This window comes from Canis lupus, chromosome 38 (assembly GCF_003254725.2).
Source record: "Canis lupus dingo isolate Sandy chromosome 38, ASM325472v2, whole genome shotgun sequence".
Lineage (NCBI taxonomy): Eukaryota > Metazoa > Chordata > Mammalia > Carnivora > Canidae > Canis > Canis lupus.
This window is the reverse complement of record NC_064280.1, coordinates 23,236,573-23,264,572: the sequence shown is the minus strand read 5'-3', so window position 1 is coordinate 23,264,572 and position 28,000 is coordinate 23,236,573. Positions and strand designations below refer to the sequence as shown.

At 46.0% G+C, this 28,000-nt stretch overlaps 2 protein-coding genes across 2 annotated transcripts in view; one reads left to right on the top strand and one right to left on the bottom strand.

The window, feature by feature from the left end:
* Positions 1 to 28,000, bottom strand: part of LOC112642957 (olfactory receptor 10J3-like) — a 148,423-nt gene that overhangs the window by 23,297 nt on the left and 97,126 nt on the right. The window lies entirely within an intron of this gene.
* On the top strand, positions 3 to 27,909 carry LOC112642958 (olfactory receptor 10J1-like). Its single transcript, XM_025420712.3, has 2 exons — positions 3 to 502; positions 25,657 to 27,909. Exons 1-2 carry the CDS (start codon positions 3 to 5, stop codon positions 26,585 to 26,587), a joined length of 1,431 nt encoding a protein of 476 aa, XP_025276497.1. The 3' UTR covers positions 26,588 to 27,909.

The window sequence follows — 28,000 nt, the reverse complement described above, 5'->3', positions numbered from 1 at the left end:
CAATGAAGACAACCAACCACACAGAAGTGACGGAGTTTGTTTTCCAAGGTTTCTCCAACTTCGGAGAACATCAACTCACCCTCTTTGCCGTGTTTCTGGCCCTCTACATCCCAACTCTGGCTGGCAATGTCATCATCATGACTATTATCCATATCGACCACCACCTCCACACCCCCATGTACTTCTTTCTGAGTGTTCTTTCCATGTCAGAGACTTTCTACTCCCTGGTCATTATCCCACGCATGCTTTCCAGCCTCATAGGTCTGAGCCAATCCATCTCCCTGGTGGGCTGTGGGACTCAGCTCTTTTTCTTCCTTGGCTTTGCCATCACCAACTGTCTCCTGCTAGCAGTAATGGGGTTTGATCGTTACGTGGCCATCTGTAACCCTCTTCGTTATTCGATCATCATGAATTGGAGGGTCTGTACCATTCTGGCATCTTCGGTCTGTGCCTCAGGGTTCTTGCTCTCCCTGGTTCAGGCTGTGGCCATTTTCAGACTGCCTTTTTGCAACTCACTGATTGAGCATTTCTTCTGTGATGTTCGACCTGTGTTGGACCTGGCCTGTGCTACTCCAGTCATTAATGACATCCTGACCTTAGTTATAAGTCTCTTGGCCATTACAGCCCCTGCCACCTTCCTCTTTGTCTCCTACATCCTCATCATCTCCACCATCCTTAAGATCGCCTCAGCCGAGGGCCGGAAGAAGGCCTTTGCCACCTGCGCCTCCCACCTCACCGTGGTCATCATCCACTACGGCTGCGCCTCCATTGCCTACTTCAAGCCCAAGTCGGAGAACACCAGGGATCAGGACCAGCTGATCTCAGTGACTTACACGGTCATAACACCTTTACTGAACCCTGTGGTGTATAGTCTGAGAAACAAAGAAGTCCAGGATGCTCTGAGGAGGGTGGTGGGTAGGAAATCCCTTCCCTAAGACGAAATCTCTCTCCAAATAGACATGCACGATTTCTAGATGGAAGCTTATAGGTAAAATTATAGAGCAAGGGCTTTAGGTGATTGGCGAAATTTCCCCCATCACAGCCAGGGCCAGAGCAGAAGTGATGCTGGGCGCCAGCTTCTAATAATTGATTTTCATTTCCTCAACCTCTTTGTTAACATAATAAAAACATAAGTCACTCTGCAGACGTGTAAACAGATACCAGTTGGCCCTCTTCCAGGAGATAATTACAAGGTCAGGGTGTGATCTAGCATTCATCTCAAGCTTAAAGTGACCAGTCCACTTCGCTGAAGTATAAACCACATTAAAATCGTATGTGACTGAATCTTCTTTTCACATAAGTTGGGTGTTTGAACAAGTGGTTACTAGAAAGGATACTGTGCCAAAAACTAATCGCCTTGTGTTTTAATAAGATAAGCAAGGCAAAAATAGAGATATCTTTTAGGAAATGGGTTTGGGATCAGCTAGAAACCTTCTAGAGAGGAGGTTTTCGAGCAACCCGCTGCAAGTTTCCTGTCACACACATGTGGGGCTCCAAAAGGAACTGGGGTGGGGTTGGAGGGGAGTTAAGTGCAGAGGACTCCTAGCCACATGCGACAGCCATGGGGCTCTGGCCGCATCAACCAAGTGCACGTGACCCTGGTCTCTTTGTTTCTTCTGGCTGAACATAAGCCCCACGAAGGAGTCATTGTGGGGCTGAAAGCAATGGCTCCCCTGTGGACAGGATGACCAACGAAGAGCTCAGAAGAAGAGCAGACAGGAGGCTCAGGGAGCAGGTTGCTGAAAGAACCCTGTGAAATCGGCTAAGAAAGAAAGAAAAACTACAGGAGGATCCAAATGGGAGCTTCCAGTGAGAGGAGAGTGCGTGGAAGGACAAGGGGACAGTTGGTAGGGCAAGAATTTGGGAAAGGTCCTTTGGATTGGGTCTCCTCCTGCCCTTCCTGAGCCACGTCACAAAGGCAAGGAAGGAGAGTTCAGTGAAAATATGAAGAAGGGTCAACAAAATTCCTTTCTGATGAATTAGGTACTATTACTCCCAAAAAGCTAAAAAGAAAAAAAAAAAGTCAACAGTAGAGGATTTTTGACATGAAAACTTCCATGAAACTAAAGCAACTGAGTCAGAAATGGAATAATAGAAGACTATTTGCCGTTCCTCACCTCAAAAATATAAAAATGAAAAAAAAAAAAAAAAAAAAAAAAAAAAAAAAAAAAAAAAAAAAAAATATAAAAATGAACCAGGGTGAACAGGGTGAGACAAAATGTGTTGAATTACACGATGATGATTAGCAGCTGTAATTGCTGAGCAAATCAAAGTTACTATACTGAGCTCTTTGTAAAAAGATACACAATCAATATGTGACTACGTGGTATTCTCACTGTAGAACATTTCTGAAATGCAGAAATATCAAAATGTGTAAAGTGATCACATGCTTTTTCTATATGCTAAGTATGCAGGTACATAAAAACCTCACTTTCAGAAGGTTCTAGAATTCATTTTGTCATTCTGAGCTCCCCATCTGACAGGTGGAGGAAAGGTCACCTCGTCCTTTCCATGCAAACTGGGGCAATTTAGTGAATAAGCCACGTTACGGTAACCATAATTAAATTCAAGGTTCTGTTCCTCCCCACTTCTCATTCTCCTTGGGGTGAATCAGTCACGTTCTGGTCAAGTCTTCTAGTTTTCTCAGCTTAGAGAAGGAACCTGCCCTGACCAAGGTCACTGCCAACTGCCCCACGTTGGGTTCAAGGGAGATACACGACCCCCAGAGGCCATCTTTGGTGGCATCTATCCAGAAGGTTCTGGTGTCATCATGTTCTTTAACCAGCGTAGTCCCTGCACCTCATCTTATGACTTTTCTAGGGCCACTGCCCTCCCTCAGCCACATCTTGAAAGCATCTAGGCATTCAGCTACACCCCTGACCCGAAACAAAGAGGAGTCAGTGGGGTGTCCCCATGCCTCCCACCTGGAGGCATCACTCCCTCAGGCCTGCTCCACCCGTATTCTAGCTTTTTCTAAGAGGTTTCTCTGTGAAGTAAGAACATACTCTTTCTGCTTTTCCCAGCCCTACCTCTCCCTTCTACCCCACAGCAGGGCTTAGCTGGCAGATGCAAGACTGGGCCTTTCCCAATATGCAGCCAACTCCAGGGTTGTTGACTCCACAAGGCTGGATGCCTTTGTTTTGGCAGAAAAACCTGAATTCTTCCTAACTCTGTAACTTAGATCATACATTTCACATATAAAGGACTTCAGTCCTTAAGCTTTTGATTTTCACAATTATTTGTAAGTTAAAAGAGACTTTCCTCGCTAGAAAAGTTTGCTAAAAGTTAAAAACTGTCTCAGCTTTTAAGACGGATGTTTTAGTTATGAGTTCTAAAAAAATCTTTTTGAAATTCAATTGACTTTTTTCTGGATTCTTTTAGGTTTACCCTGGGGCAAATGAAAGTCCTGTGAAACAACGAGGAATGTGAACACAACGTAGAATTTTTATTCCGCTGCATTTGTATATTCCACGTCGACAACATTAATGATCATGGAGTTTTTCAATGCTTTATTTGCTAGAGCTAGCTATCTGCCATTACTTAGATTTATTTTTTTTTTTGGAAGTTCTGCTTTATTTAAACGTTTTACATAAATTTTAGAAGCAGCCTGTTCAATCTACAATCCCCACCCTCATCAAAAAAAAAAAATGCACACAGCATTCTTGACACAGTTAAACACATATAAGCAAATCACACCCTGGTACTATTTTATTGGGATCCTACTGCATTTCTAATGTATGGAAAATTGACATCTTAATCATCTTCAATCTCTGTATTCACCAACAGTGTTATTTTCCATTGGTTTAAGGCTCTTTTTGAATCAGGAACTTTTACGGTTTCTATAATTTTCTTTCTAAAAGTTGTATAGTTTTGTGTTTTACATTTAAGTGATCTATTTTGAGTTAGTTTATGTGTGAAGTTTAGGTCAAAGTTTAATTTTTGCTTTCAGATAGCCAGTTACTCCAGCCTTCGTTAAAGGTGATCATCCTCCATTGACTTGAATTTGCACATTCATCAAAAGTCCATCGAACCCGTTTCTGTGGATTTCTGGCTTTCCTTCTGTTCCAGTGAGTTACGTGCCTCTTGCTCCAATACTGCCCCGTCTTGATTAACATAGCCATATAGCAAGCCTCAATATTGGTTCGAGTATTCCCATTTTAATCTTTGTCAAGATCATTTTAGTTATGCTAGGTCCTGTGTATTTCATATCAATTTTAGAGGAAGCTTATCTATGTCCACAGAAAACCTTGCTGGGATTTCATACGAATTGTATCAAATTTATGGATCAATTTAAGGAGGCCTGACATCTTTATGATGTGGAGTCTTCTAATCCATGAACACAATAGGTCTCTCCATTTATTTAAGTCTCCTTTGATTTCTTTTATCACCATTTTGTAATTTTCAGCATGCAAATCTTACATTCTATACCTAAGCATTTCATTTTTCTTTGGAGAAATTGTGCTTTTAATTTTGGTTTCCAGATGCTCAGTGTTAGTTTATAGGAATGATTTTCACGTGTTGATATTTTATGTTGTGACTTTGCTTAAGTCACTAGTTCTAGGAGTTCTGGGCAGGGGTTGGTAGGTACCTTCAGTCTTTCTACATAGACAATTATGTCATCCACGTAACTATAGGAGTAGTTTCATTTCTTCCTTTCTGATCTATATGCCTCATTTCTCTTTCCTGCCGTATTGCACTGACTATAATTTCCATTACTGCCTTAAATGAGAGTGGTGGGAGCAGACATTCTTGCCTTATCCCTAATTTGGAGTGAGGGGTGTGGGGAACAGGAAGCATTCAGTCTTTTACCATGAAGGATAATGCTTTCTATAAGTTTTTTGGACATGCTCTTTATCAAATTGAGATAATTTTCCTCTATTCTAAACTTGCAAAGAACTTTTTGTCATGAGTGCTGGATGTCATCAAGTGTTTTCCTGTGTCAGTTGATACATGATCTTTCTTCTTTAGTCTGTTAATATGGTGGATACCATTGCCTGATTTGTGACTATTGATGTAGCTTTGCATTCCTGAAATAAATCCAGTTGGTCACAATGTGTAATTTTTTAAAAATTTTTATTTATTTATTCATGAGGGACACACAGAGAGAGGCAGAGACACAGGCAGAGGGAGAAGCAGGCTCCATGCAGGGAGCTCATTGTGGGACTCCATCCCAGGACCCTGGGGTCACGCCCTGAGCCGAAGGCACTCAGATGCTCAACCACTGAGCCACTACGTGCCCCACGATGTGTAATGGTTTTTATTTGTTGGATTTGGTTCCCTAATATTTTGTTGAGGATTCCTGCATATAAGTGCATGAGAGATACTGACCTGTAGTTTTATTTCTACAGCCTTTACATGGTTTAGGTACCAGGATAATACTGGCCTCAAATTATGGACTCAAAGTAAGTTGATCAGTATCCTATCCTCCTGTCTTCTAGAAGAGACTGTTCATACTTGGTGCTAATTTTTCTTTCACAGTTTGGTAATTTCTCCAGTGAGATCATCTAGGCCTGGAGATTTCATTCTCAGAAGTTTTTAGATTATGAATTCAATTTTTAGAAGACTACTCATTTTTTTCCAATGTTATAGGATTATTTAGATTGTATGGTTGAGTTTTGGTAGTTTGAGGACTTGATCCATTTCACGTTGTTGGGTTTATAAACAAAGTTGGTCACAGTACTTCCATATTATCCTTTTAATAGCTGCAGAATCTGTAGTGATACCCTCATTCCATTCCTGATAATTGTGACTTGTGTCAAGTTTTGTTAGTCTTTCTAGAGATTTATCAATTTCATTGATTTTTCAAAGAGCCCAATTTGTTACACTGATTTTTTTCTATTTTCTTATTTTCAATTTCATTGACTTCTGCTCTTTATCATTCTTTTTTGCTTGCTTTGGGATTTTGTGACTCTACTTTCTTTAGGTAGGAACTTTAGATTATTATTTTGAGAGGTTCCTTCCTTTCTAATGTAAGCATTTAGTGTTATAAATTTCCCCAGCAGCACAGCTTTAGCTGCATCTGCATGATAAATCATACATTCATTTCCATTTTTTTCTATATTTTCTTTTGAGACTTTGACCTGTGGATTTGTCAGAAACATAATGCTTAAATTTTTATGCTTTTAGAACTTTTATCATCCTTCTGTTACTTTGAGTTTGTATCCTGACCATTTTGTCTATTATGTTAGAAGACTATAGACCCTACTTAAATCTTTCACTTCAGCAGGTAGTTGCCTAATTTAGGATTAGTATGCAGGGCCTGACCTACTTTTTTTGCCTGTAGTTTCAGTAACCTTTAATTTTCAGAACATTTTCTGTTTTGGGGGGTGTGTTTGGCTTATTTGGTGCTGTTGATATGACTTCACTGGTGTTGCCTGAGGGTTAGAAGGGATTTCCCCAAGCTGGAGAGGAGTCTCAGCTTGTGGGGATGGAGACTTCTCTAGACAGGTACTTGTTAGGGTTACATGCCCCTTATATGTGGGGATGGAGATCCTCTCCTACTTGTACACCCCACCCCTAAACTCATGTCGCTGAAGGATGGAGGGAAGTTGGAGGGAGGAAGGAAGCATCAGGCTCACATGTCAAAGAGGCTTCCAGAACTGGAGTTGGTGGGAGCAGCAGCCCTAGTGTTTCAGGTCAGGGCACGGAGCTACAGGCCCTTCGAGTAGAGAACACACTTTCCGTGGCTACTGTTAGTGCGGCTCCCTAATGGGTCCCCGTGCAAGTAGTGATAGGCTCACCAGCTACTGTGGGAGGGACTCCTATTTGATCCAGGATGGGGGGAGGTTAGGATTTCCTGCCACTGGTGCTGCTCCTCTTACCACCTAGAATTCTCCTTTGGTTGCCTCTTGGGTTATTTCCAGGGGTTATGGTTGTACTTAAGGGGAGAGATGAATCTATACCATTTTATCTGTACCAGAACTTCATTTTTCTGTAAATTTTGCACATTTCTTAAGTTCATTCTTTGACATTTCTTATAGTTTCGCAATTGAAAATGGCTTTTCTTCCATTATATTATTAATTGGGTTTTATTTCTGTGTAGCTAGGATGATGATAAATCTGAACCCAGACTCTTTATAGAATAATTTTGATGTAATAATTTTTCAGTGAATCCTCTTGGGTTATTTCCGAGTATTCTATTATATCACCTGGGAAATATTATAATTCTACCCTTTCCTTTACAGTTTTTATACCTTTTAATTCTTTCTCTTGATGTATTTATGTTCATCTGCAGACTTAAACAGAGACAGAGTTAAACAGAGTTGAAACAATACAGAGTTGTTTGAGAGTTAAACAATAATGGTTATAGTGATCATTTTGTTTCATTTAATGGGAGGGTTTCTCATTTTCCCCTATGAAGCCCGATGCTGGATTTTTAGTTGAGATACCTTTTCATGTTAAGGAATTATTTATCTAATCCTATTTAATTGAGTATTTTAAATGAAGAATAGAAGTCATATTTGATCATATGTCTCTCAGCATCTAGAGAGAAAGGCATATGATTTTGCTCTTTTTATATGGTTTATGGTTTATTAAATTTATTAATAGATTTAAAAATTCAGAACCCTCCTTGTTTGTTGCTTTAATAGCTAACATATTGAATACTTACTATGTGTCAGGCAATTTTCTAAGGATATATGCTAATCCGCTGATTTCATCCTCAAAACAATCCTATGATATAGATACTATCATTACCCTCACCTGATAGGTATAAATACTGTTAGAACTACTTTCCAGAAAAGGAAACTGAGGCACCTAGAAGTTAAATAATAGGCCTAAGTTCACACAGTTCATAAATGGTAAAGTTTTGAACTCCAAGAAGTTTTCGATCCAAGAGTTTTGCTATTGATCACATGCAGTATTGCATTACACCCCGTCACAGCACACTATTTTAATCTAACACTGGTTTCTCTATTTACTTCAGTGAAATCTGTATTTTGCGTCTGCCTAGAGCCGGCAGCCGAAGATGGGCTACTTTTTTGTGAACACTATTTTGAGTTAAAAGCGATTGAAATCCAGCAGATTCAGGAAAAGCTCTTGACCTCCCCTCTTCAACTATGTATATCAGTCCCAGGAAGAGTGTTGGTAGCAGAGATTCCTCTTTACCTAAGGAATTTACTGCATAATAGAGCACCTTTGCTTTCCAAAGCTCCCCTTCTCACCTTCCCCCTCAGGGTCTTCCTCCCCTTTGTATCCCCAGACCCCGCCCCTCTCCTGAGCTCACTGAAGCTTCCGATGCTTGTCTTTGAAATCCCATGTCTGTGTGGATTCCTCATATATTTGCTATTAAACTTGATTTTTGTCAGAGCACCTTCTCTGTGTTAGATGGGATGCTGCCTGGCAGCATTAAATAAATCACTAAATAAAAGCAATTAGATCTTCACATTGAAAAATAAAAAAATAAAAAATAAACTTGATTTTCTCCTGTTAATCTCTCTCATGTCAATTTGATTCTTAGTGAAGCCAGAAGAACCTTCAAGGGTAAAATAAATTCTTCCTCCCCCACACGTGTGTCCTGTGTACGTGTGATAAACAAATCAGCCTTTGTTTTTAATGCTGTTCACTTCATAAAATAATTTGAAGGGTTTCCTCCTTTTCTAGGCTTCCCACCTTTTTAAAGAGTATTGTGGTTATTTATTCCACAAAGTTTTGGTAGAATTATCCTGATTTTACATCATATGATTTCTAGAATTTCCTGGGGCTGAGATTCTTGTGGAAAGTTTTGACCACTTTCTCTATGACTTTGGTTCTTGTTGCTTTATGCTGATAACAAAGAATAAGGGCAAATCTCAAATGTATAATTCCAGCTCCAGATGCAGGCTTGTGTAAGTAGCCGCCTTCTTCTGGCACTTCCATTTAGAGGTCTAGGATCGTTCCAAATAAAACACACAAATTAGTGTACATCCCTCCTAGTAAATGGCACCCTCTCTACCCAGTTGCTCAATCCGAAAGCCAGTGAGCCTGTCTGGAATCTTTTTTTTTCCCTCCTCCTCCCCAGCACTGAATCCGTCAGCACATTTTTATGCAAAAGAGGGCAAAGATAACATCCTAGCAGCACTACAGGGTGTTAAGCAAAACAAAGTTATAAGGAGAAAATCTTCAAGAGTGCACACAATCTCCCAAACTCTCATTAACCTGTAGCTATAGTTGTGCGTAAGTGGGCTGGTTATACTGTGGGAATGGCACATTTATTTAAAAAAGAAGAAACAGGGACCATCTAAGTGATTATCTAGCAACAGGAGCTCCCAGGTGGAAATAGCCCAGGTGGAAACAGCCATGTAGAGAGAAGGGCAGCAGGGAAAATTCGGCAGCTGGTGTCTGCGTCTTCTTCCACCCAAGTTCCTTAGAACTGCTCTGTCAGCTGTTTGCCAAGCTACTAACAGGAAAGAGAAAATGAGCCTGTGGGGCCATCTAGACTGGTGTCTCCTGACAAGCTTTGTCAGTTCTATCTTCAAAACACCACATGAATTTATCCATTTCCTTCCACCTCCACTGAAACTACTTTTATCCAGAAAAATCTCTTGCTGCGCACTCCCCTTGTTTACTCTTGTTCTTTTCCAATCAATTCTCTACATAATAGCAAAGTTATCTTCTAAAAATGAAAACAAAAAATTAGAAAACTAAATAAAAATGAAAACCAGATGACACCCTTCCCCTGATTAAACTATCCAATGGATTCCCATTGCACTCAAAATAAAATCCACTTTCCTCATGGTGGCCTAAAAGGCCCCACCTGTCCGTACCACCCATGCCTTTAGGAAGGACCTCATCTTTTACTGCTAATAGCCTGCTACTCAAGCACCCATCCCCATGGAAGGTTTATTCCCACTTAGGATCTTCATACTTGCCATCCCTTCACTGTAGAGTGCTGTTCTCCAGATTCCCGCTTGTTCATTCCCCATCATTCAGGCCTCAAGGGAAATGAGCAGCTGTCCTCAGGGATTCCTTCCCTGACCACTTCATTTACCATAATGCCAACCAATGACATTCCCCATTAGCTGTTTTATGGTGGTTATAGCACTTACCACTATCTGAAACAAAATAAAGGTTGAAAATAAGGGATGGGAAACTGTATACCAGATAAAATACTAAATAGAAGGAAGCAAAAAGCACTAATAAAAACAAACAAGCTGTGAACAAAGGACCTGTCGTCACAGTTCATACTCAAGAACATATATGATTTTCAAAGTATGTATGTAATATATGTTATCTCAGTAAGGGATAAGTGTCTGAAGATAAAGCAAAAAAGGACAAAAGCATAGTCTTTCCTGGCAGCGAGAAGAGCAGATCTTTTAGAGACCTCCAGATCCTGGAGGTCAGGAAAGGCCTGCAGTGACTTGAGCGGAAAAATGAAGGAAGGACTGAGCCATAAGAGAACCCAGGGGAAGAACACTCCAGGCTGAGATCAGAGCATGGGAAGAGCCCACGGAGGGTTAACTGGCATATGTGAGGAGCAACAAATAGCCAGTGCAGGTGGAGTTAATAACCAGGACAACTAAGGGGGGAAGTCACATCGTGGTCTTATAAGCTATGGTACAGACTCTGAGTTTTATTCAAAGAGAGTGGGCAGTCATTGTGGGAACATCTGAGCAAGGGATTACTTGATTTGAATTATATATTAACATCTTTGTTGTGGCTGCTAACTGCAAGGAAAAATCAACCCCCAGAGCCAAATGGGAAATAGGGAAAGACTAGTTAGGACCTTGCTGTAGCGCCATATTATAGCAATGGCAGCTTGGAATAAGGTGTGCCTTTGAGTGAGGAGTGGGCCAGTTCAGCCCCACTGTGTTCAGCTGGGGCACATTGTACTTGAGATGTCAAGTGGACATCCAAGTAGGGATAACGGGCAGACGATTGAACATACAACTTCACAGACTGGAAAACAGTATAGACTGGAGATTTAATTTGTGAAGTGTTTAAACTCAAAAGAAGAAGTGATCATTAGGTTGCAAGGATAAACGCAGAAATGGTCTGTAGCTGAATCTTGAGGTGCTCCAACATCAAGATACTGAAGAAGATAGAGAGAGAGAGGACATGGCGGGGTGGGGGAGGGGAGGGGGGTACAAAATGAGAAGCACGAAAGCTCTGGGCATTTTCTGGAAGCTACATGAAAACAGGTTTCCAAAAAATAATTACTCATTTGGATCAACCGCTGTCAATATGCCCAGTAGGGTTAGGATTGATCATTAGATTTGGCAAAATGGGGTGATTAGTCTCATTGAAAAAAAATCTGCATTGGTAGAGTAATGGTGAACAAGCCTATTTAGTGTGGATTCAAGAGCTCAGAAAGAGTAATTGAAGACTATGGAATTTCTTTCAAAGGGTTTTGTTAGGAAAGGAAGTAAATAAATGGGCCTGTAGCTGGAGAAGGACATGGGACCAAAGAAGATTGTTCTTGTTTTTTTATTCTTTTAGCACAAGGGAAATAAGAACAAAGAAGTCTGTAAACAAAAGTGATCTAGCACAAATTTGATCAATCAAAGGAGACAGGAGAGAACTGCTGAGCCAGGCCCTGAGTGAGGAAGAGGCGCCCAGCCAGGGGTGATGGAGTGCTCCCCAGGGTGAGGGTGTACTCAGCTCAGAAGCGAAGCACAGGCACACGTGGTGGGTGAATGTGGTGGTGGCGATGCTTACAAGGACTCTTCTAATTGCTTTTAATTCTTAATGAGATAGAAAATAAAGTCATGTACTGAAAACGAGGATACAGAAGAACCTCTGGAAGAACCTTTGGAAGTTGGAGGACAAGAGAGAATGTGTGAAAGATCCCAAAAGGGGCGGGGAGGGGGGAGATACGTAGGGTAGGTAAGGAAATAGAGCAGGTTGCCCAGCAGCATCACTACCCCACTTACTGTTAATGTCATGAATTTTAAGTAGGACCAGTAAAGGGGTTCTGGTCACCATTTTTTATGTGGAGGTGGTTTCCACACCACCAAGCAATTTTTCCAATACCAGATGAGTGTCCTGTAATTCTGACCCTGGAGACAGCATCAGATCCCACAGGTGAAGGATCCAGTCTGACAAGACTAACCCCACCTTCTTTCAGATGCCAGTTGCAAGCCCAGGCTGTCACTTGACTGGCTATAAATCAGAGGCTCCCGTGATCCCTTCTTTGGCTTAGATTAATTGGCTAGAGTGGCTCTCAAAACTCGGGCAATGAGTTTACTCACTAGGCTACAGATCTGTTATAAAGGATGTTAAAGGATACAAATCATCATCAGTCAGATGAAGAGACAATAGGGCAAGGTACTGAGCACCTTGTGAACTGTGTGTCCTGCGTCCCCAGCCTGGAAGCCCTCTGGACTCCATTCTTCTGAATTGTTATGAAGGTTTCATGACACAGGCACAACTGATTCCCTCATTAGCCATTGGTGATTGATTCAACCTCCAGTCCCTCTTTCTTCCCCAGAGGTATTGGGGGTGGGACTGAAAGTTTCAATTCTCTAATCATGTGATTGGTTCCCCTGACCTTGATTCAGAACCCCTTGCCCCATCCTTCGGTATTGTCCAAAAGTCACCTCATTGCCAGAGACTCCGTTGTGGTTGAAGGAGCTCGTTATGATTAATAAGACCTTCATTTCACCCTCTGGCTCTGAATCCTGAGAACGGGACACCAGGTGATACTTCAATGTAGCAAAAGATGTTCCTATTGCTCTAACTGCTCAAGGAATTCCATGGGTTTGGGGAGCAATGAGCCCAGCAGCCTGGAGGAAAACCAAATATATATATGAGGTATTTTTTGGTGATCTGATTGACCAAATGTTTTTTACAAATCACAATATCACAACTGGCCATCAGTGACACCAGCAAGACCCCAAGACCTGACCTTTACTGCCCACCCAGCCTGTACCCACCAACTTTTGTCCCACATCTTCCTTCAGCTCTTCTTTCCAGCTGACCTGCTAACTCAGGCAAAAGACCCGATGGCCACAAGCATCCCTTGGTGGAAACCATAACTACCCCGTCCAGCAGTAACAACTTCCCTGAGGAGGAGCTCCCCCTGACCCCAGACCAGTAGGAGCTCAACCCTGACTTACACCTGAGCTGGACCCCTGATGGGACCCACAGTTACCTTTACTCCATTGTGATGCTAAAATCTCCACCCAAGCACAATTCCATGAACATAACAAATTGGTCTGTTTCCTGAAGATGCATTTGTGACCTTATGCCCACCTCTACAAATGGTGACAAGGATCCCCTTTCTAAATATTCATCCTGGGGCCCCTGGGTGGCCCAGTCCGTTTAGCATCTGCCTTTGGCTCAGGTCAGGATCCTGGGGTCCTGGGTTGGAGCAAGTCTGGTGCTCTCCTGCTCAGCGGGGAGCCTGCTTCTCCCTCTCCTCTGCCCCTCTCCCAGCTTGTGCTCTCTCAAACAAAAGTTCATGCTAACCCCAAATAAAAGGAACCTATGCACCCTTGCTTGGAGGGGTTGGGGTGGGGGTCATGGTTTTAAAAGTTATTCCTCAGGATCTCTTTATTTGCTTCAAATAAAGTTTCCTTTGTGTGACAACTCCACCTGGTGTGGTTTCTGTGTGTAACTCACCAAGGAGCAAACCCATGCTAATTAAGTTACAACAGTGACATTTTTCATCAGTGAAGTGCTCTGGGCAAGGAACATTTGGTTTAACCAAAGCTGGTATATTTGCCAGGTAAGACAGGGGCAAGTGAATTAAAGGTCAATGCAAGGCAATGATTGACCATGACAGGGGATGGAACCTCAGTAGGGTGGGGACAAAAGAGACACCAGCAGGAGCAGTAGCCCGGAATGACAGAAACACGCGCAGATAGAGAGTGTAGGACTTTATAAATTGAGAAATTATTTGGATCAGGGTACCAGTGAGAATGAGTGGGAAAGATCAGCAATAAATCAATAGATCTTTAGAAAATATAATAGAAGTAGCCCGTTTCTAAATGAAACAAAATATAGCAAATACATGGGAATAGGAAATGTGCATTTTCTTTTTTTTTTTTTTTTGCATTTTCTACATAGAGAAGATTTTAATACCCTATGAGACACATAAAAAAAATTTTTTTTAATCTTACTTTGGATGGAAAGCCTCAGTGTTGTGAAGACTAAGGATGTTTATTCTCCTTAAATTTCTATGAATACAAATCAGAAATCAGTAAAATCGCCAACAATTGTAAAAAAACATGAGAATAACTAGAGAAATTCCAGAGAACAATGATGGGGGCAGGTGTGGGGGGATTTGCATATGGTAGCAGTCTGTAGTACTGATTTATATGGTGTTTTTATTATTCAATGTAGGACCTAGGGACAGAAACGTTTTCCCTCTTCTAGGTTCTTTGGCTGATCTAATAATTGATATAAAATTGATATAAAACAAGTTAATGGAAAATCAAAGTTTAACGGCATATATACCTCCTATGTGCATGGGAGACAACCAGAAAAACTAAGTAACCCCCCCCCCAAATAAACAAAGCCATCACCTTAAATACAAGCAAGGAGTCCGTTGGAGGTGGAGGGGGGATTCCTGGGAGGTGACCAGGGAAAGCACAGTAAACAAGGTTGTTGTGCAGATTTGATAAGACTTTCCACAGATGGAGTCACCCCCATCTTCCTGTTCAGAGAGGGAGACACCCTTACTAATGGAGATTTCCCTTATTTTTATTTTTTTTTTTTGGAGATTTCCCTTATAAATGCGAATGTCTCTTACAATTCTGCTCAGTTTTCAGAGCTTCACCCGTGTGTGCTGTTAAAAATAACTGGCTTAAAATAATCCCCATGCCAGAGAGACACATTTTGGAAAGGCAAACCCTGCTCTCCTTTCAATGGTGTTGAGACAATGCCTAGATTGGGGAATAATAAAAGGTATATCTGATTTTATTTCAAGAAATATTTCTACGTTTGTTTCTTACAACCAATTAAATTCCAGATGAATCACATATTGAAGCATAAAAGGTACAAATGAAAATACGGATACTTCAGAAAAAAATAGTCTTGTAGTTCGGAAGGCCCTGATGCGCACATAAATACAATACTAATAAAATTTCAGACCCATAAACTCAGTAAAAGTGATAAATGGAAGCAAGCAATCTGCAACATGTATGATAGAAGGCATATTTCCCTATTATAGAACTCATTACAAGAAAATGACAATACAAAAAATGAGCAAGATATGTAAAGGGACAGTCACAGCAAAGGAAGTGCAAATGACTAACAAGCATATGAAAGGATACCCAGCCTCTTTCTTAATTAGAGAAATAAAAATTCAAAAATTAATAGAGCCTCTTTACCTGTCAGCTCGCCGAACACCAAAATAATTGGTCAAAGCCTGTGGTTGGTGCAAGTGTGACTAAGGAAGAGTTCTCAGTTATGCCATATGGATGTGTACATCCGATTTTGGCTTCAGTTTAGCGGTAGTTATTAAGTTCTTAAATGCACCAGGAATTTCACCTTCAGGAACATATCCTACAGATACCCTCACGGGAGCGCACAATTATACAGGAAGAGTGATTCTCTGGAATATTCCTGAAAAAAATGTCAAAACCCGCAAAGCTTGACTATGCGCTGATACAGGATGGGTTAAGTAAATTATGTTGTATCCTTATTCTACAATGTGCAGCTGTTCAAATGAATGCATAGATCTTCACATGCTGATCTGTCAAGACATCTCAAGTGCATTGTTACATGAAAAAGTTTATAACCGTACACAGGATATAGTCCATTTGGATTACAAAAACACAGGCTCAGGTATATGCCTAGAACATTTCTAAATTCTATTTAGTAGGTTTGGTTTTTGACTCAGCAGAGGTGAGCAATTTAGAAGCAACTTTCTATGTATATTAGATGAGCAAATGTGCAAATATATTGAAAATATGAACCAGCTTTCTTACTGCCGTAGACAGGACCCATAAATGCGGGAAGGGGCAAGAGCAGCGTACCTGTGAGATAGCCTGAGGTGCAGATACCATTATGAAATCATGGATTTTAAGATGTAGATGCGAAGGCAGACACCGAGACACACACCACTTTCTAGTTTTTTCACGGCGAGAGTCTAAAAGGAATCGCACAGCGATGGCAGTAGCTACACCTACCACCCAGATCTCACTTTCTACCACAATCCTCCGCTGAAAGGTACTAGAGCTCCCTGCAGAAATAGCTGATTCCAGGGCCAACGCCGGCGAAATACAAGACAAACCTGGACCATCTTGTTGGGCTGGTGTATAAGGAGGTTATTAATGAATAACGGAGACAGGTCAGAGGAACAGAGCAGCCAGACGAAGGCAGTCCCCACTGCCCAATTCTGTGATGATCTGGACCTCAAGATAATGTTATAGCATCTGCCATTATCTAGTAGCACCTACACTATCTAAATCTGGTTGTATCTAAATAGAGGCCTTCCTTATATAGAACACCAATCTAGAGCGGGAAAAATGGAGTTAGAAACTCATCAGTGGAGCCTAAAACTCCAGGGTGAGAGTCTGAGGAGGAACAGGATATCACTCTCACTAAGTCACCGTAAAGAAAGAGAAAACACTCTTCACAACAGAGAAGTCTGGTGGGCACCACCGTGGAGAAGACGTTATAGTGATGTGGGAACCAAAGGCACAAGAAAAATTACTGTATTTCCTTACTACTTACAGCCCATTGACAAGTCCTTGAGGCAGGAAAAGTGACCTTCCCGGAGGGACTCATCTGCTTGGATGCTGTTGCTTAGCTAAGGGCAAAAGGCGATCATAGCCTGAGCCCCGGGATCCTGTAAGTCTACTTTGACATATGAAAATTCCTTTGGAAAGAAACTTCCTCAACCTTCCCTCCAAGATACACGTTGGCAGTCATCCCCGGAGTATATGACCCCCCATCCGAAGGGTGTCACTGAGTAAGGGACAGGCAGGGCTAGGGAGGGAGAGAGGGAGAGATGGGTAGGGGCTACGTGACCAGGCTCACAGAAATCCCAGGAATGCTGAGTGGCCCTGGGTGTCAGGGGTGGGGGTGGGGGGGAAGTGTCTCTCTATGGCAGTCACCTGTGACCAACGAAGAATGACCCAACCCCAAAGAAGCAGCCATTAAAGATGGTATCACCAGTCCTCAGTCAAAACCAAGACGCCACCAGAATGGTAAGGCCACAAGCTCCCCGGTCAGTCCTAAATAAAAGACTGTGGGTGGAAAAAAAAAAAAAAAAGACTGTGGGTGGGGGGCCCACATTCCCGTCGGGACCCCTCTCACTCCTGAGAGCTCTCTCTGTATCCCCGCTTCGTAAAACTCTATTGCTTTGCTCACTCTCCTTGGTCCGCGAGATTCATTCTTCAACCCTGCGAGACAAGACTCTCGCTCTCCTCTTCAATGGGTCACGTCGCTAATATTGGGACACACTGACATCTTGTGTCTCCCCGCAGGGCACACTGAGAATGATACAGCATCACTTGTGTGACATTCTTGTTAAAAACTCAATCTGAATTTAATCGCAAAAGGAGATTAAACAGAAGGATGAAGACAGACGAGAAAGAATTGAAAAGGAATCGGCGACAAATGTGAGGGAAAAACTAGGATTTCTAGCGCTCCTCAGGTGGACCCAAACTAAGACATTTTACAGACATACTTGGCCTGTGGTTTGTAAGAGTATCGAGGTGGAGAAACAGATGAAACGGAGGAACCGTTTCAGATGAAAAGGCTCGGACAACACAGGATAATGAAAAGCGATGGGTAATCTTGGCTGGGACCCTAGGCTGCGAAGCTTACACGATACAAAACATGGAGCAATTTTTGTACTAATTCTCAAGACTTAGAGAAGTTTGAAATTGTGTCTTTAAAAAGCATCTTAAAAAAAAGGTGACAAAATTATTTGCTTTGAAGACATCTCTGCAGAAAAGGGTTCGCTCAGGAGGCCGTGGGTTGCTCAAGCCCCGCATCCTCCCGAGCCAGGCTCAGCTCCTCCTGAGCCAGGCTCAGGCTCCTGGCCAGCTCCCGGGAGAGGGTTCCGAGCCCCTGAATTATTCTGTTTGATAAACGTCTTGTATGTTGAGGCCTTGAGCCAACGATACCTGTCTGACCAGATCATTTATATTGACAACGTGATCTACGGTGAACCTGCTTTTGCCCCAAGGACGGGAGCCGGAGCACCGCAGCTGAGTGAGGCAGGCGTTGCAGGGCCGTGGGAGTGACCCCCAACAAGACCCCTGAGATCCCCTGGGGGACACCACCCTGCACTTGCTGCCGTGCACTGGCCCTGGACGTTCACACATGTTCCCGTGACCCCACCGGGAAAGGACACTTGGAAGCTGAAACGGGGTTTCTCCTGGACTTTTCGCCCCCGGCTCCTCCTCCTTCACTGGCTCGCATCGGCACCTCGCCACTGCAGTAAATCCTAATCACAACCACAGCCATTTTTCTGCATCTGGGAAGTCCTTCCTGGACAATCGCCTAGTTTGATGGCGATCTTGAGGACCTCCAACAAAAGATTGAAGACGTTTCAGTATATGGAGAGACAGCCTGTATCAATCCATCCCCCTCGCGATGTTTGGATTTAGCCCAGTTCCAAACTTGACCTAAAATGTGATGAAGAAGCAAGGGTCCAACTACCTAGAAAGGAGGAGGAACTGATCTCTCTGATAAAGAAGATCATAAAGTTTTCACCTCTAAGACAGTGTGACCTTGTCCCAGGGAGTCAAACTGACCAACGGAGAAGAAAAGAGTCCCTCGGCTGACCCGTGTGTGCGCACGACAGGGAGGGATGGCAGATGGAATCAGAGGCCAGTGGAGAAAGGAGGCTCTCCAAACAAAAGTGCCAGGGTAATTGGTTGTCCATTTAAAAATAGAAAAATGCATTTAGACGTCTGTCTTAGCACGTATACGGCAATCAGGCTTAAATATGAGCAGGATGTTAATATGCTCAGAAGAGAGTCAGATCATTGCAACGTGAAGGTAAAAACGCAAGGAAGATGCAGAGAGCGTGAATGATGGAAGACGAGAATGATACACTTGACTACATTATGATCATTCTGTTCAGTAAAAAGCAGTTAAGAAAATGAAAAAACAGGGGCGCCTGGGTGGCTCGGTCGTGAACCTGGGGTCCGGGGATCCAGTGCCGTGTAGGGCTCCCTGCCCAGTGTGGGGAGCCTGGCTCTCCCTGTGCCCCCACCCCTGCTCATGCTCCCTTCTCCTCTACTAAATACAATCTTTTTTTTTTTTTAAAGATTGTATTTATTTATTCATGAGACACAGAGAGAGAGGCAGAGACACAGGCAGAGGGAGAAGCAGGGAGCCCAAAGCCAGGGTCATGCCCTGAGCCGAAGGCAGCCGCTCAACCGCCGAGCCACCCAGGCATCCCACTAATAAATAAAATTAAAAAAGAAAAGAAAGGAAAAGAAAAACCATCAGATGGCAGCGAATATTCCTATATTAAAGGGGTGGCACCCAGAGCTAAGAACCCGTCATGACAGAGCAAGGAAGACACGACCCAGTAGGAAAGGGGGCAGTGACAGGAACGAGGGTTCTGGGCCAGACCAATATTCATGGCTAAGAAACCTGGAAGAGACGCTCACCCCGTGAGGACTCGGGAAGCTCCCTCACCCCCACCCCTGGCAGCGACAGGTGCGCCGGGGACCCGGCCGTCCGCTGAGTGTGCCCACACCACCAGCCGCCCAGCGCATCTGGCCGTCGAGCTCCTGCCACGGGCCATGTGTCCCTCCCGCCGTGAGCTGGGGCCTCTCCTGAAGGGGAGACACCTTCGCTCAAGGTGTGTGCGTGGAAATCCTGGGAACACGACACGTTAGAAGAACACGGATCTGGAAACTGGAAACCACCACGGTACCACCCCCTGGCCCGGGGCACGAGCTCGTGGACCCTTCCTAAGCAGCCGGGCGCTAAACCGCAGAGGCCTCAGCATCTTGGAAACGTGACTAAAGCTTTTCAAAGCGAATTCCAGTGAACTGTGTCCTACGGTATATGTTTTCCCGGAGCTCAGAAGTGGCTATAGACAAACAGCATGTCGCGTGAACGGACCTACGCAATCCAAGTCTGAAATCAGACCAAAAGCGACATGAGATTGGAAAAGCACAGGCCGGGGAGGGGCGGGCCGGGACAGCCGCTAGAGGCGAGCCAGGAGCTCCCAGATGCTTATGTTGTTCCGCTTCACAACTTGCATGATTTCATTTATTTATTTTTTTTAGATTTTACTTATTTATTCATGAGAGACAGAGAGAGAGAGGCAGAGACACAGGCAGAGGGAGAAGCAGGCTCCATGCGGGGAGCCCGCCGCGGGACTCGATCCCAGGTCTCCAGGGTCACGCCTGGGCCGAAGGCGGCGCTGAACTGCTGAGCCACCCACGCTGCCCGACTTGCATGATTTTAAATGCGGTGTTGAATATCTAAAAAGATAAAGACCTTAAAACAAAGATCACAGCGTGCCGGGGCCGCATGAGGCCACGAGAACCCCCACGGGCTCCTCGCCACGCGGCCTCGGTCCGACAGCCGAGGCGGAGCTTCACGAGTCGTGCCAAGACTGAGGCCCCGTCTGTGCCTCGCGGTCGTCGCCCAGCCTCTGAACGCATCGTGTCCCTTCGACGTTGGTACCGCCCCAGGTCGTCAAGGTGGGATTTGGTGGGGATGGGAGACCTCCCGCCTGGGGAGGCGTGCACGTCCCCCTTGTGCTCCAGGAATCCCCAGCACGTGAGCATTTCACACAGGACGTTAGGGTCCTGCAAACCCCGAAGTAGGAACGTCCGAAATCAGCCTGGTTTTAACCTCGTCTCCCTCTGAGTCTGGCCCGTCTCAGGCCGCAGGCTAAGTGGCTGGGGCAGATGGCTTGGGCACCAAGGGACGTCCCACCTGCCTCCCTGCCTGCGCAGCACCCCCGCCCAGCAGGCTTGGTGCGGCCCATGTGGGGACCAAGTCCCCGGCCCGGTCACAGGGAATCATGCGGCTTCTGTCCCACTTGCCCCCCACGGCCTGCCCTTGGAGCCGGAGCACCGGGCAGGGAGGGGAAGCCCAGGCCACCTGCGGGGACCAGGTGGCAGCATTTCAGGTGCTTGCTTGGCATCACAGACTGGCTTGAGGGCGAGCCCCAGCTGGGCCGCAGCTATAGGGCACTGGTCCCCGCAAGGCCCATCCCCGCCGCCCGCCGCCCTGAGCCCGGAGCTCTGTGCTGTGCCACCGACCTGCATGCTGGATGGCCGAGCTCGGCACAGGCCCTGGCAGACGTGGCCGAGGACACCTGCCTGGGGCCAGGCCTCAGCCTCCCTGGAGGTGGCGCGGCCACCCCTTGAGACACCTGCTGGCCGCCAGCTGCTCAGCAGAGCCCTAACCGCGGCCCTTCCCCCTTTCTCAGTGATTCATAAACTCAGGATTTGGCCAGATTTCTTTTTTCACCCCTTGAAAGGTAAAAGGACACCTTCTCTACTGGAAAGTTAGGGTTACTAGAGCACCCTCCTCTAACGAGGCCTAATTTGGGGGCGGGGGAGCTCAGACTGTGCCGGCAGGAAGCTCCCCCTGCCCTGAAGGTGTGTTGGCAAAGGTGCCCTGCTGGTCTCTGGCCCAAGAGGCATGATGGTGGCTTCCATTTAGGGGAGGGAGGCCCCCCTCATGCCTCAAATCGATTTGTGTCTCCGGTGACTCCCAGGGTGACAATTTCTCTGTTCTCACTAGAGGGAAGGAGAAACCAGCAAGGTGACCCAGAAGCGAGAGACCACCTAATCCAAGCCAATCCTACTTGGACGCTGAACCAGCAAACGCTGTAAGGCAAATGAAGAAACCATTTGGCTACAAAAAAACAAGAGGAGAGGGTGAGATGCTAGCTTCATTGATGACAATTCAAAGAAAAATTTTGAGTTGCCTACAAAATTCTAGTTTGGCTCATCTTTCCTCTTAGGTCTCTGATACAGATAGGGATACGGGCAAATGGTAACCAACATTTTTTTTTTTTTTTGTATTTGCTATAAACTCCATGTTATACTCTTCTAAATTTAAAAAATGACCACAAATTCAGTAGAGAAGGAAGTGGGAATAGAGAAAAATAAAATAAAAAAAAAATTTAAAAAAAAAAACCAGGGATGTTTTTCAGGTTTGTCAAGATATGAATATAGGCACTTCCTTTCTGCCGACTGTTGAAAAATTAACTTGGAAGAACTGACAAGGGTCTGTAGGTTAGATGGGTTAAGCACAGAGGCCACAGGCTGGGCAGCTCTGATGTCGCCACCGGGCCTACATAAAGGAACCAAAATCTTTTTTTTTGTAATATTATATTTATTTATTCATGAAAGATACAGAGAGAGAGAGGCAGAGACACAGGCAGAGGGAGAAGCAGGCTCCATGCAGGGAGCCCGAAGCGGGACTGGATCCTGGGTCCCCAGGATCACCAGGGCTGCCCAGGAACCAAAATCTAAGCCTATAAATGCCTCAAGGTCATGAAATCAAGACACTAAGGAGAACCAATCACAAAGAGCCAAGTAGGCTTGACGCTACAGCCAGTTGCTCTGCCCTCACTTTGCTTCCACCTTTTCTCTAAAAGCATCTCTGCGAGCTCCTGCTGGGAGAGCACTCCTAACCACTCCCGTTCGGGGCTGCTGGACTGGATTTTTGCTCACATAAACCTAATGTTTTTAATATGTCTCAGTTTTTTTTTTTTTTAAGATTTTATTTATTTGAGAGAGAGAGAGAGGCAGAGACAGAGGCAGAGGGAGAAGCAGGCTCCCTGCAGGGAGCCAGACGTGGGACTCGATCCCGGGACTCCTGGGTCACGCCCTGGGCCGAAGGTGGCGCTAAACCGCTGAGCCACCGAGATGCCCACATCTCAGTTTTAGTTTCATAACATTAAACAAAAAATAGTGAGAATAAGATACTGTCAAGGAAAAGAAGTGCATGGGGTTGGGGCCCGGAGGCCAGCGTGGTGACAGGCCTGAGAGGCGCAGCCTGATGGTCCCTGAGGGGGAAATCCCAGCTCACGCAGTGGTCTCCCGGCCGTCTAGAGAGGTCTACTGAGCTTTGCTTTTCCACTTCTGAATCCCACGGGAGAGAAACGATAGCCAGATTTGACTGTTTAAGTTTAAGGAATAATTAAAACAAAACAACAACAACAAAAAAAACCCCTCACCACACCCCAGCTTCTGATACTGAGCAGGGTCCTTGACGACTGGGAAAACCGCACGGGTTCCTGGAATCCAAGCAGTGGCTCTTAGCTAGAGCTCACTTGGGCTTTGTAACCATGGTTTTCCAAGGCCCCACTGTATAAAAATAGAATATTTATTTAAAAAATAAAACCTGACAAATAAGCCGCTGCTGTTCCTACGTGCAGGGAAAGTGCTGTGCGGTTCCCAAAGCGCAGGCCCAGGTGACGTGGGAAACGAGCCCCACACATAACGAGGTCCCCTGGCACCGGCTGTCGGCTTCCTGCAGCCCTGGGTGCTCAGGGAAGGGCACCCAGAAACCTCAAGAGAGGGTTTTCAGAGAACTTTCCCTGAGTGTTAAAAGCTCGTCCTCGAGCTGGAGGGAACGTCTACTGTCCCAGGAGTCCCCCGTGACTTTCCTACTAACCTCCGTCCCCGGACTGGCCCTGGGGCAGGTGCAAGGACCACATACATCCAGGTGCCTTTTCTCCACGACCATGATTAGGGAATACTTGTCACCCAGGGGTCACGTCTCTGGCCTCTCCTCCCATTTATCTGTGGACCCACAGATTTGCAGGAGGAAAAGTAAGCGAGCTTTCAAAGACGACTTCAAGGGTTTACAAAGGGTCACGGGAGGAACCACAACACATATATATGGGTTTTAAGGTTGTACAGGGCTGGGCTGAGAAGGGTTCCGGTGTCTAGAAATATTTGTTTTCCTCCTGGATGTGGCGTTTCCAAAGATGCCCTGCCAACCCTAAGGAATCAGGACTCCCCGGGACTGAAGGGCATCTTGACTACTAGGAAGTGGGGCCCCGGCACTGCTGAGCTGTGATTCCTGGGCCCCGTTCCCTGAACCAGTCACCGGCCCGAGCCACTGCCGCCGAAGCTTCACGGAGCAGCTTTACAGTCGGCCGCTGCGCACGGCGGGCGCCTCGACGCCAAACCACCCTCCTCCTATAGAAACGGTCCCTGAGACCCCACGTAAGTTTTTGGGGTTTTGTTTTTGTTTTTTTTTTTTTTTTTCAACGTCACAGCATTTTCTTCCATAACGTACTCTCAGGAGCGGAGGCGTTAGCCACGCCGCTCCCTTACACCCTCCTGCAGATTCCCTTTACTAAAAGTGGCGTATTTCTGAAAAGCAGACTAATTTTAAAAGCGCTCAAAACGCTGACCTCTGCTACTTACCCCCTAGTACGCCATCCCGCAGTGGGGGTGACCTGCTTTACTTCCAGGCGAAACGGACCATTTAGGCAACACCGTCGTTTCTATTATTGAATTTATTTTTTTTGTAGCTCACCTGTTTACACGATTATGGGGTGGTTGGTAGTTGGGCAAAGGCTGTCAGAAGAACCGCACCACGTTTGGTGTGTTTTCCGCCCGGATGGTAATAGTGTCCTGCTTTCTTCCAGGGCCATAATTTCAAGGTTAGAGTTCATCCCCGTCCTGTGGCAGTTGGCTGCCGTCAGGTGCACAGATAGACGAGGACACGGGGTCTAAAGACACTCAGTCCTCCTCTTTAGGGGAAACCTCGCTGTGGCGCCCCACACTCCGCTTCCTAACGGCCACTCACTGGGCAGAGCACATGACCTGTAAGGACCCCGGCCCAGACCCCAGGCCCCACATGAAGCACGCCACAGTCGCAGAACAATGGGACCTGGCCCTGGCGCGTGTGATTCAGGGGTGCAGCTTTGGGCCATGGGGGCAACAACGGGAACAGGATTGCAGGACTCGGCTTCAAACCCTTTTTATTTTGTCCCCAGGCAATTCCGGGCCAGTTACTGCATCCGAAGACCACCAGGTATCCTTGTTGGCCCTGCTCCACCCGACGGCAACGACGTTAAGCACATACGAACGCACTGGGGTCACCAACACGCACAAGGCGCCGTCGACACTCTCGACACTCAAGAGTCGTCGGGCTGCTCTGTGCCACCGACCTGTGCAAGGATGAAGGTGAGGATGCCAGGTGCCGGGAGGTCGGGTGGGGGCGGCCAGACGATTCTAGAGGGCATCGTGGGCTTTGGGTGGCTCTGAACACTGACGGGTATGTAGGAAGAGGCTGGAGGCTGAGGGGAGCGGGACCAGCAGAACTGGAAGGGGAATGCGGCGCGGGTGCTGCACCTCAACCCTAGCTGCTCGGGAGCGAGCTGGTGGCCGCAGACCCTGGAGCTCCCCGCGCCCCAGCCCCCCGCACGACCGAACCTCGACGAAAATGACAATTTTCTGAATTAAATGGAAACATTTAAAACTTCGGTATCCTGTTCATATGAATGACTCGACAACGGCGTCATCACTACAGTCGTAGGAAGATGCGGGGCCTGGGCTGGAGACGGCGATTCCTCACCCAGGACAGGTCAGCCCCCGAGGGGAGGTGCTTACCGCCCTCGACTCGAAACGCCACGTCCTTTCTCTTAGTGAGAAAACAGTGTTTCCACTCTCTACGCCCCAAAGAAATGAACATGAATGCGAATTTAGATAAACGGAGACCCGGGCCGACGGACCACAAAAGCTTGGCCAGCCTCGCCGGGAGAAACCACCCATCTAGGTTCCTCACGTGATTTTTTTTCTTCCTTTCTTTCTTAGATACTACCTATGACTTAATGGAGGGAAAGAATCACACTTTGGTGAGCGAGTTCACTTTCCAGGGCTTCTCGAGCTTCGGCGAGCACCAGCTCACCCTGTTCGTTGTGTTCCTTGTGCTCTACACCTTCACCCTGGCTGGCAACGTGGTCATCGTGACCGTCATTAGTGTTGACCGCCGCCTCCACACGCCCATGTACTTCTTCCTGAGCACGCTGTCTGTTTCGGAGACCGTGTACACCCTCGTCATTATACCCAAGATGCTCTGTAACCTCCTAGGCCTGAGTCAGCCCATCTCCTTGGCAGGCTGTGCCACCCAGATGTTCTTCTTCATCACCTTGGCCATCAACAACTGCTTCCTGCTCACGGCCATGGGCTACGACCGCTACGTGGCCATCTGTGACCCCTTGAGGTACGCGGTCATCATGAGCAAAGGAATATGCATCCAGTTGGTGGGGGGAGCCTGCAGCATTGGCCTGATCGTAGCCATGACACAGGTGCTGGCTGTGTTCAGGCTGCCCTTCTGTGCCACGAGGGTGGCCCACTTCTTCTGTGACATCCGACCCGTGATGAAGCTCTCCTGCATCGACACCACAGCCAATGAGATCCTGACTCTGATCATCAGTGTGCTGGTGATCCTGGTGCCCATGGGGCTGGTCTTCATCTCCTACGTCCTCATCATCTCCACCATCCTCAAGATCCCCTCTGCCCAGGGCCGGAAGAAGGCCTTTGCCACCTGCGCCTCCCACCTCACCGTGGTCATCGTCCACTACGGCTGCGCCTCCATCGCCTACCTTAAGCCCAAGTCGGAGAACTCCAGGGATGAGGACCAGCTGATCTCGGTGACCTACACGGTCATCACCCCGCTGCTGAACCCTGTGGTGTACACCCTGAGGAACAAGGAGGTCAAGGATGCTCTGCTCCGGGCCACTGGCAGGAAGCTTTCCTGATCAGATAGACCCGCTTCGATGAGGGTCCTATAAGATTCTCTAGAGCAGGAAAGCAGAGCAGTGCCCACAGTGCCACACAGGTGGGTGTGCACGGGATGAGATCAGGACAGAGGCTGGATTAGCCAGGGCAGGCTGCTCCAGGACAGGGCTAACATTTTAAATGCATTCTGTAACACTAGTTTTGGACACATGGTTTCCCCACGCCCACTTACACAGGTTTAAGTCGTAGCGGAAGTACTTCCCTCATGGGCAATTCAAGCTCCCTGCATCCTAGACACCATAGTAAATGGATATCAGAGATCAGAGCATCTACCAATCCAGTAGGCTTAAATTCTGGATCTTTTCCCCTTTAGCTCCAGGTTGGCAATAGGGGAAAAAGGAAACCTGTTTCCCTGATCATGTCAGAGAAACATTCTCAGAAAGTGACTAAAATCCCTCCATGATCTAGTTAAAGCTGTAGTGGCAAATACATCACACTGGCATTTATGAGACCATACAAGAGACGCGTGGTGATACAATCTGTGAGTGACTGGCCCGTCAGGGAGAGATGGGCTTGCCTCGGGAGGGGCTTTCGTGGGGCAGAAAGAAGCAACAAGAGCAGGGGAATAAAGGAGAGAGTCCGCAGCAGGGAAGAGTGGGAGAGGGTCGGGAGGGTGTACGTGGTAAGGACAATGTGGTCATCCGTAACTTAGAGACAACCAAAGAGATTCTAGTCATCCATCCTCCCTACCATGACTTAAGACCCACCAGGCCCTGAACTAACGGGACATGGTTCGCTGGCCATCTCCACTTCCAGGACCCCTGCCCTCAGCGTGTCCTCCACTCCACACTGCCTTCCACCCCAACCACACCTAGTGACTGGTCCCTTCCCCTTTCCCATCCTCAGGCCCTTCTACTGCTTACTGGCCCCTGGATGGAAACCTCTCATTGTGACTCATTTTGAAACCCCAAACCAAAGCCGCTCTCCTATGAGCCTTCTGATGAAGGAATCAGTCCACCCACTTCCTCCACCCCGCTATCCCCCACTCTTGCATTCACACGACACTACAGCAAACTTCCCCTTGGGGTCTTCACGGACACACATGTGAACTGGGCAGTGCCGCGGGGCTTTAGTGCAGAGCGGCACCTGCTGGGTCACGTCTCACTTGTACCCAGAGATATGGTCCTCACAGGCTGTGCTCTCCTCGAGGTTCATTTAAAAAGTAGGGCTGTGTCTAAGTATCTCTGAAATAGCTCATTATGGTTCACTCTTACATAGATTCAACTACGGGCTTTATTTTTTAAAAGATTTATGGTGAAATCCAAGAGAACCCAAAATAAAGGTACCCTGCACTTTTACTAAGTAAATAAAAATTTTATTCTGGACTAGTTACCAAAACGTGCCTTTGTCCGTTTGACCTTCTCAACAGAAAA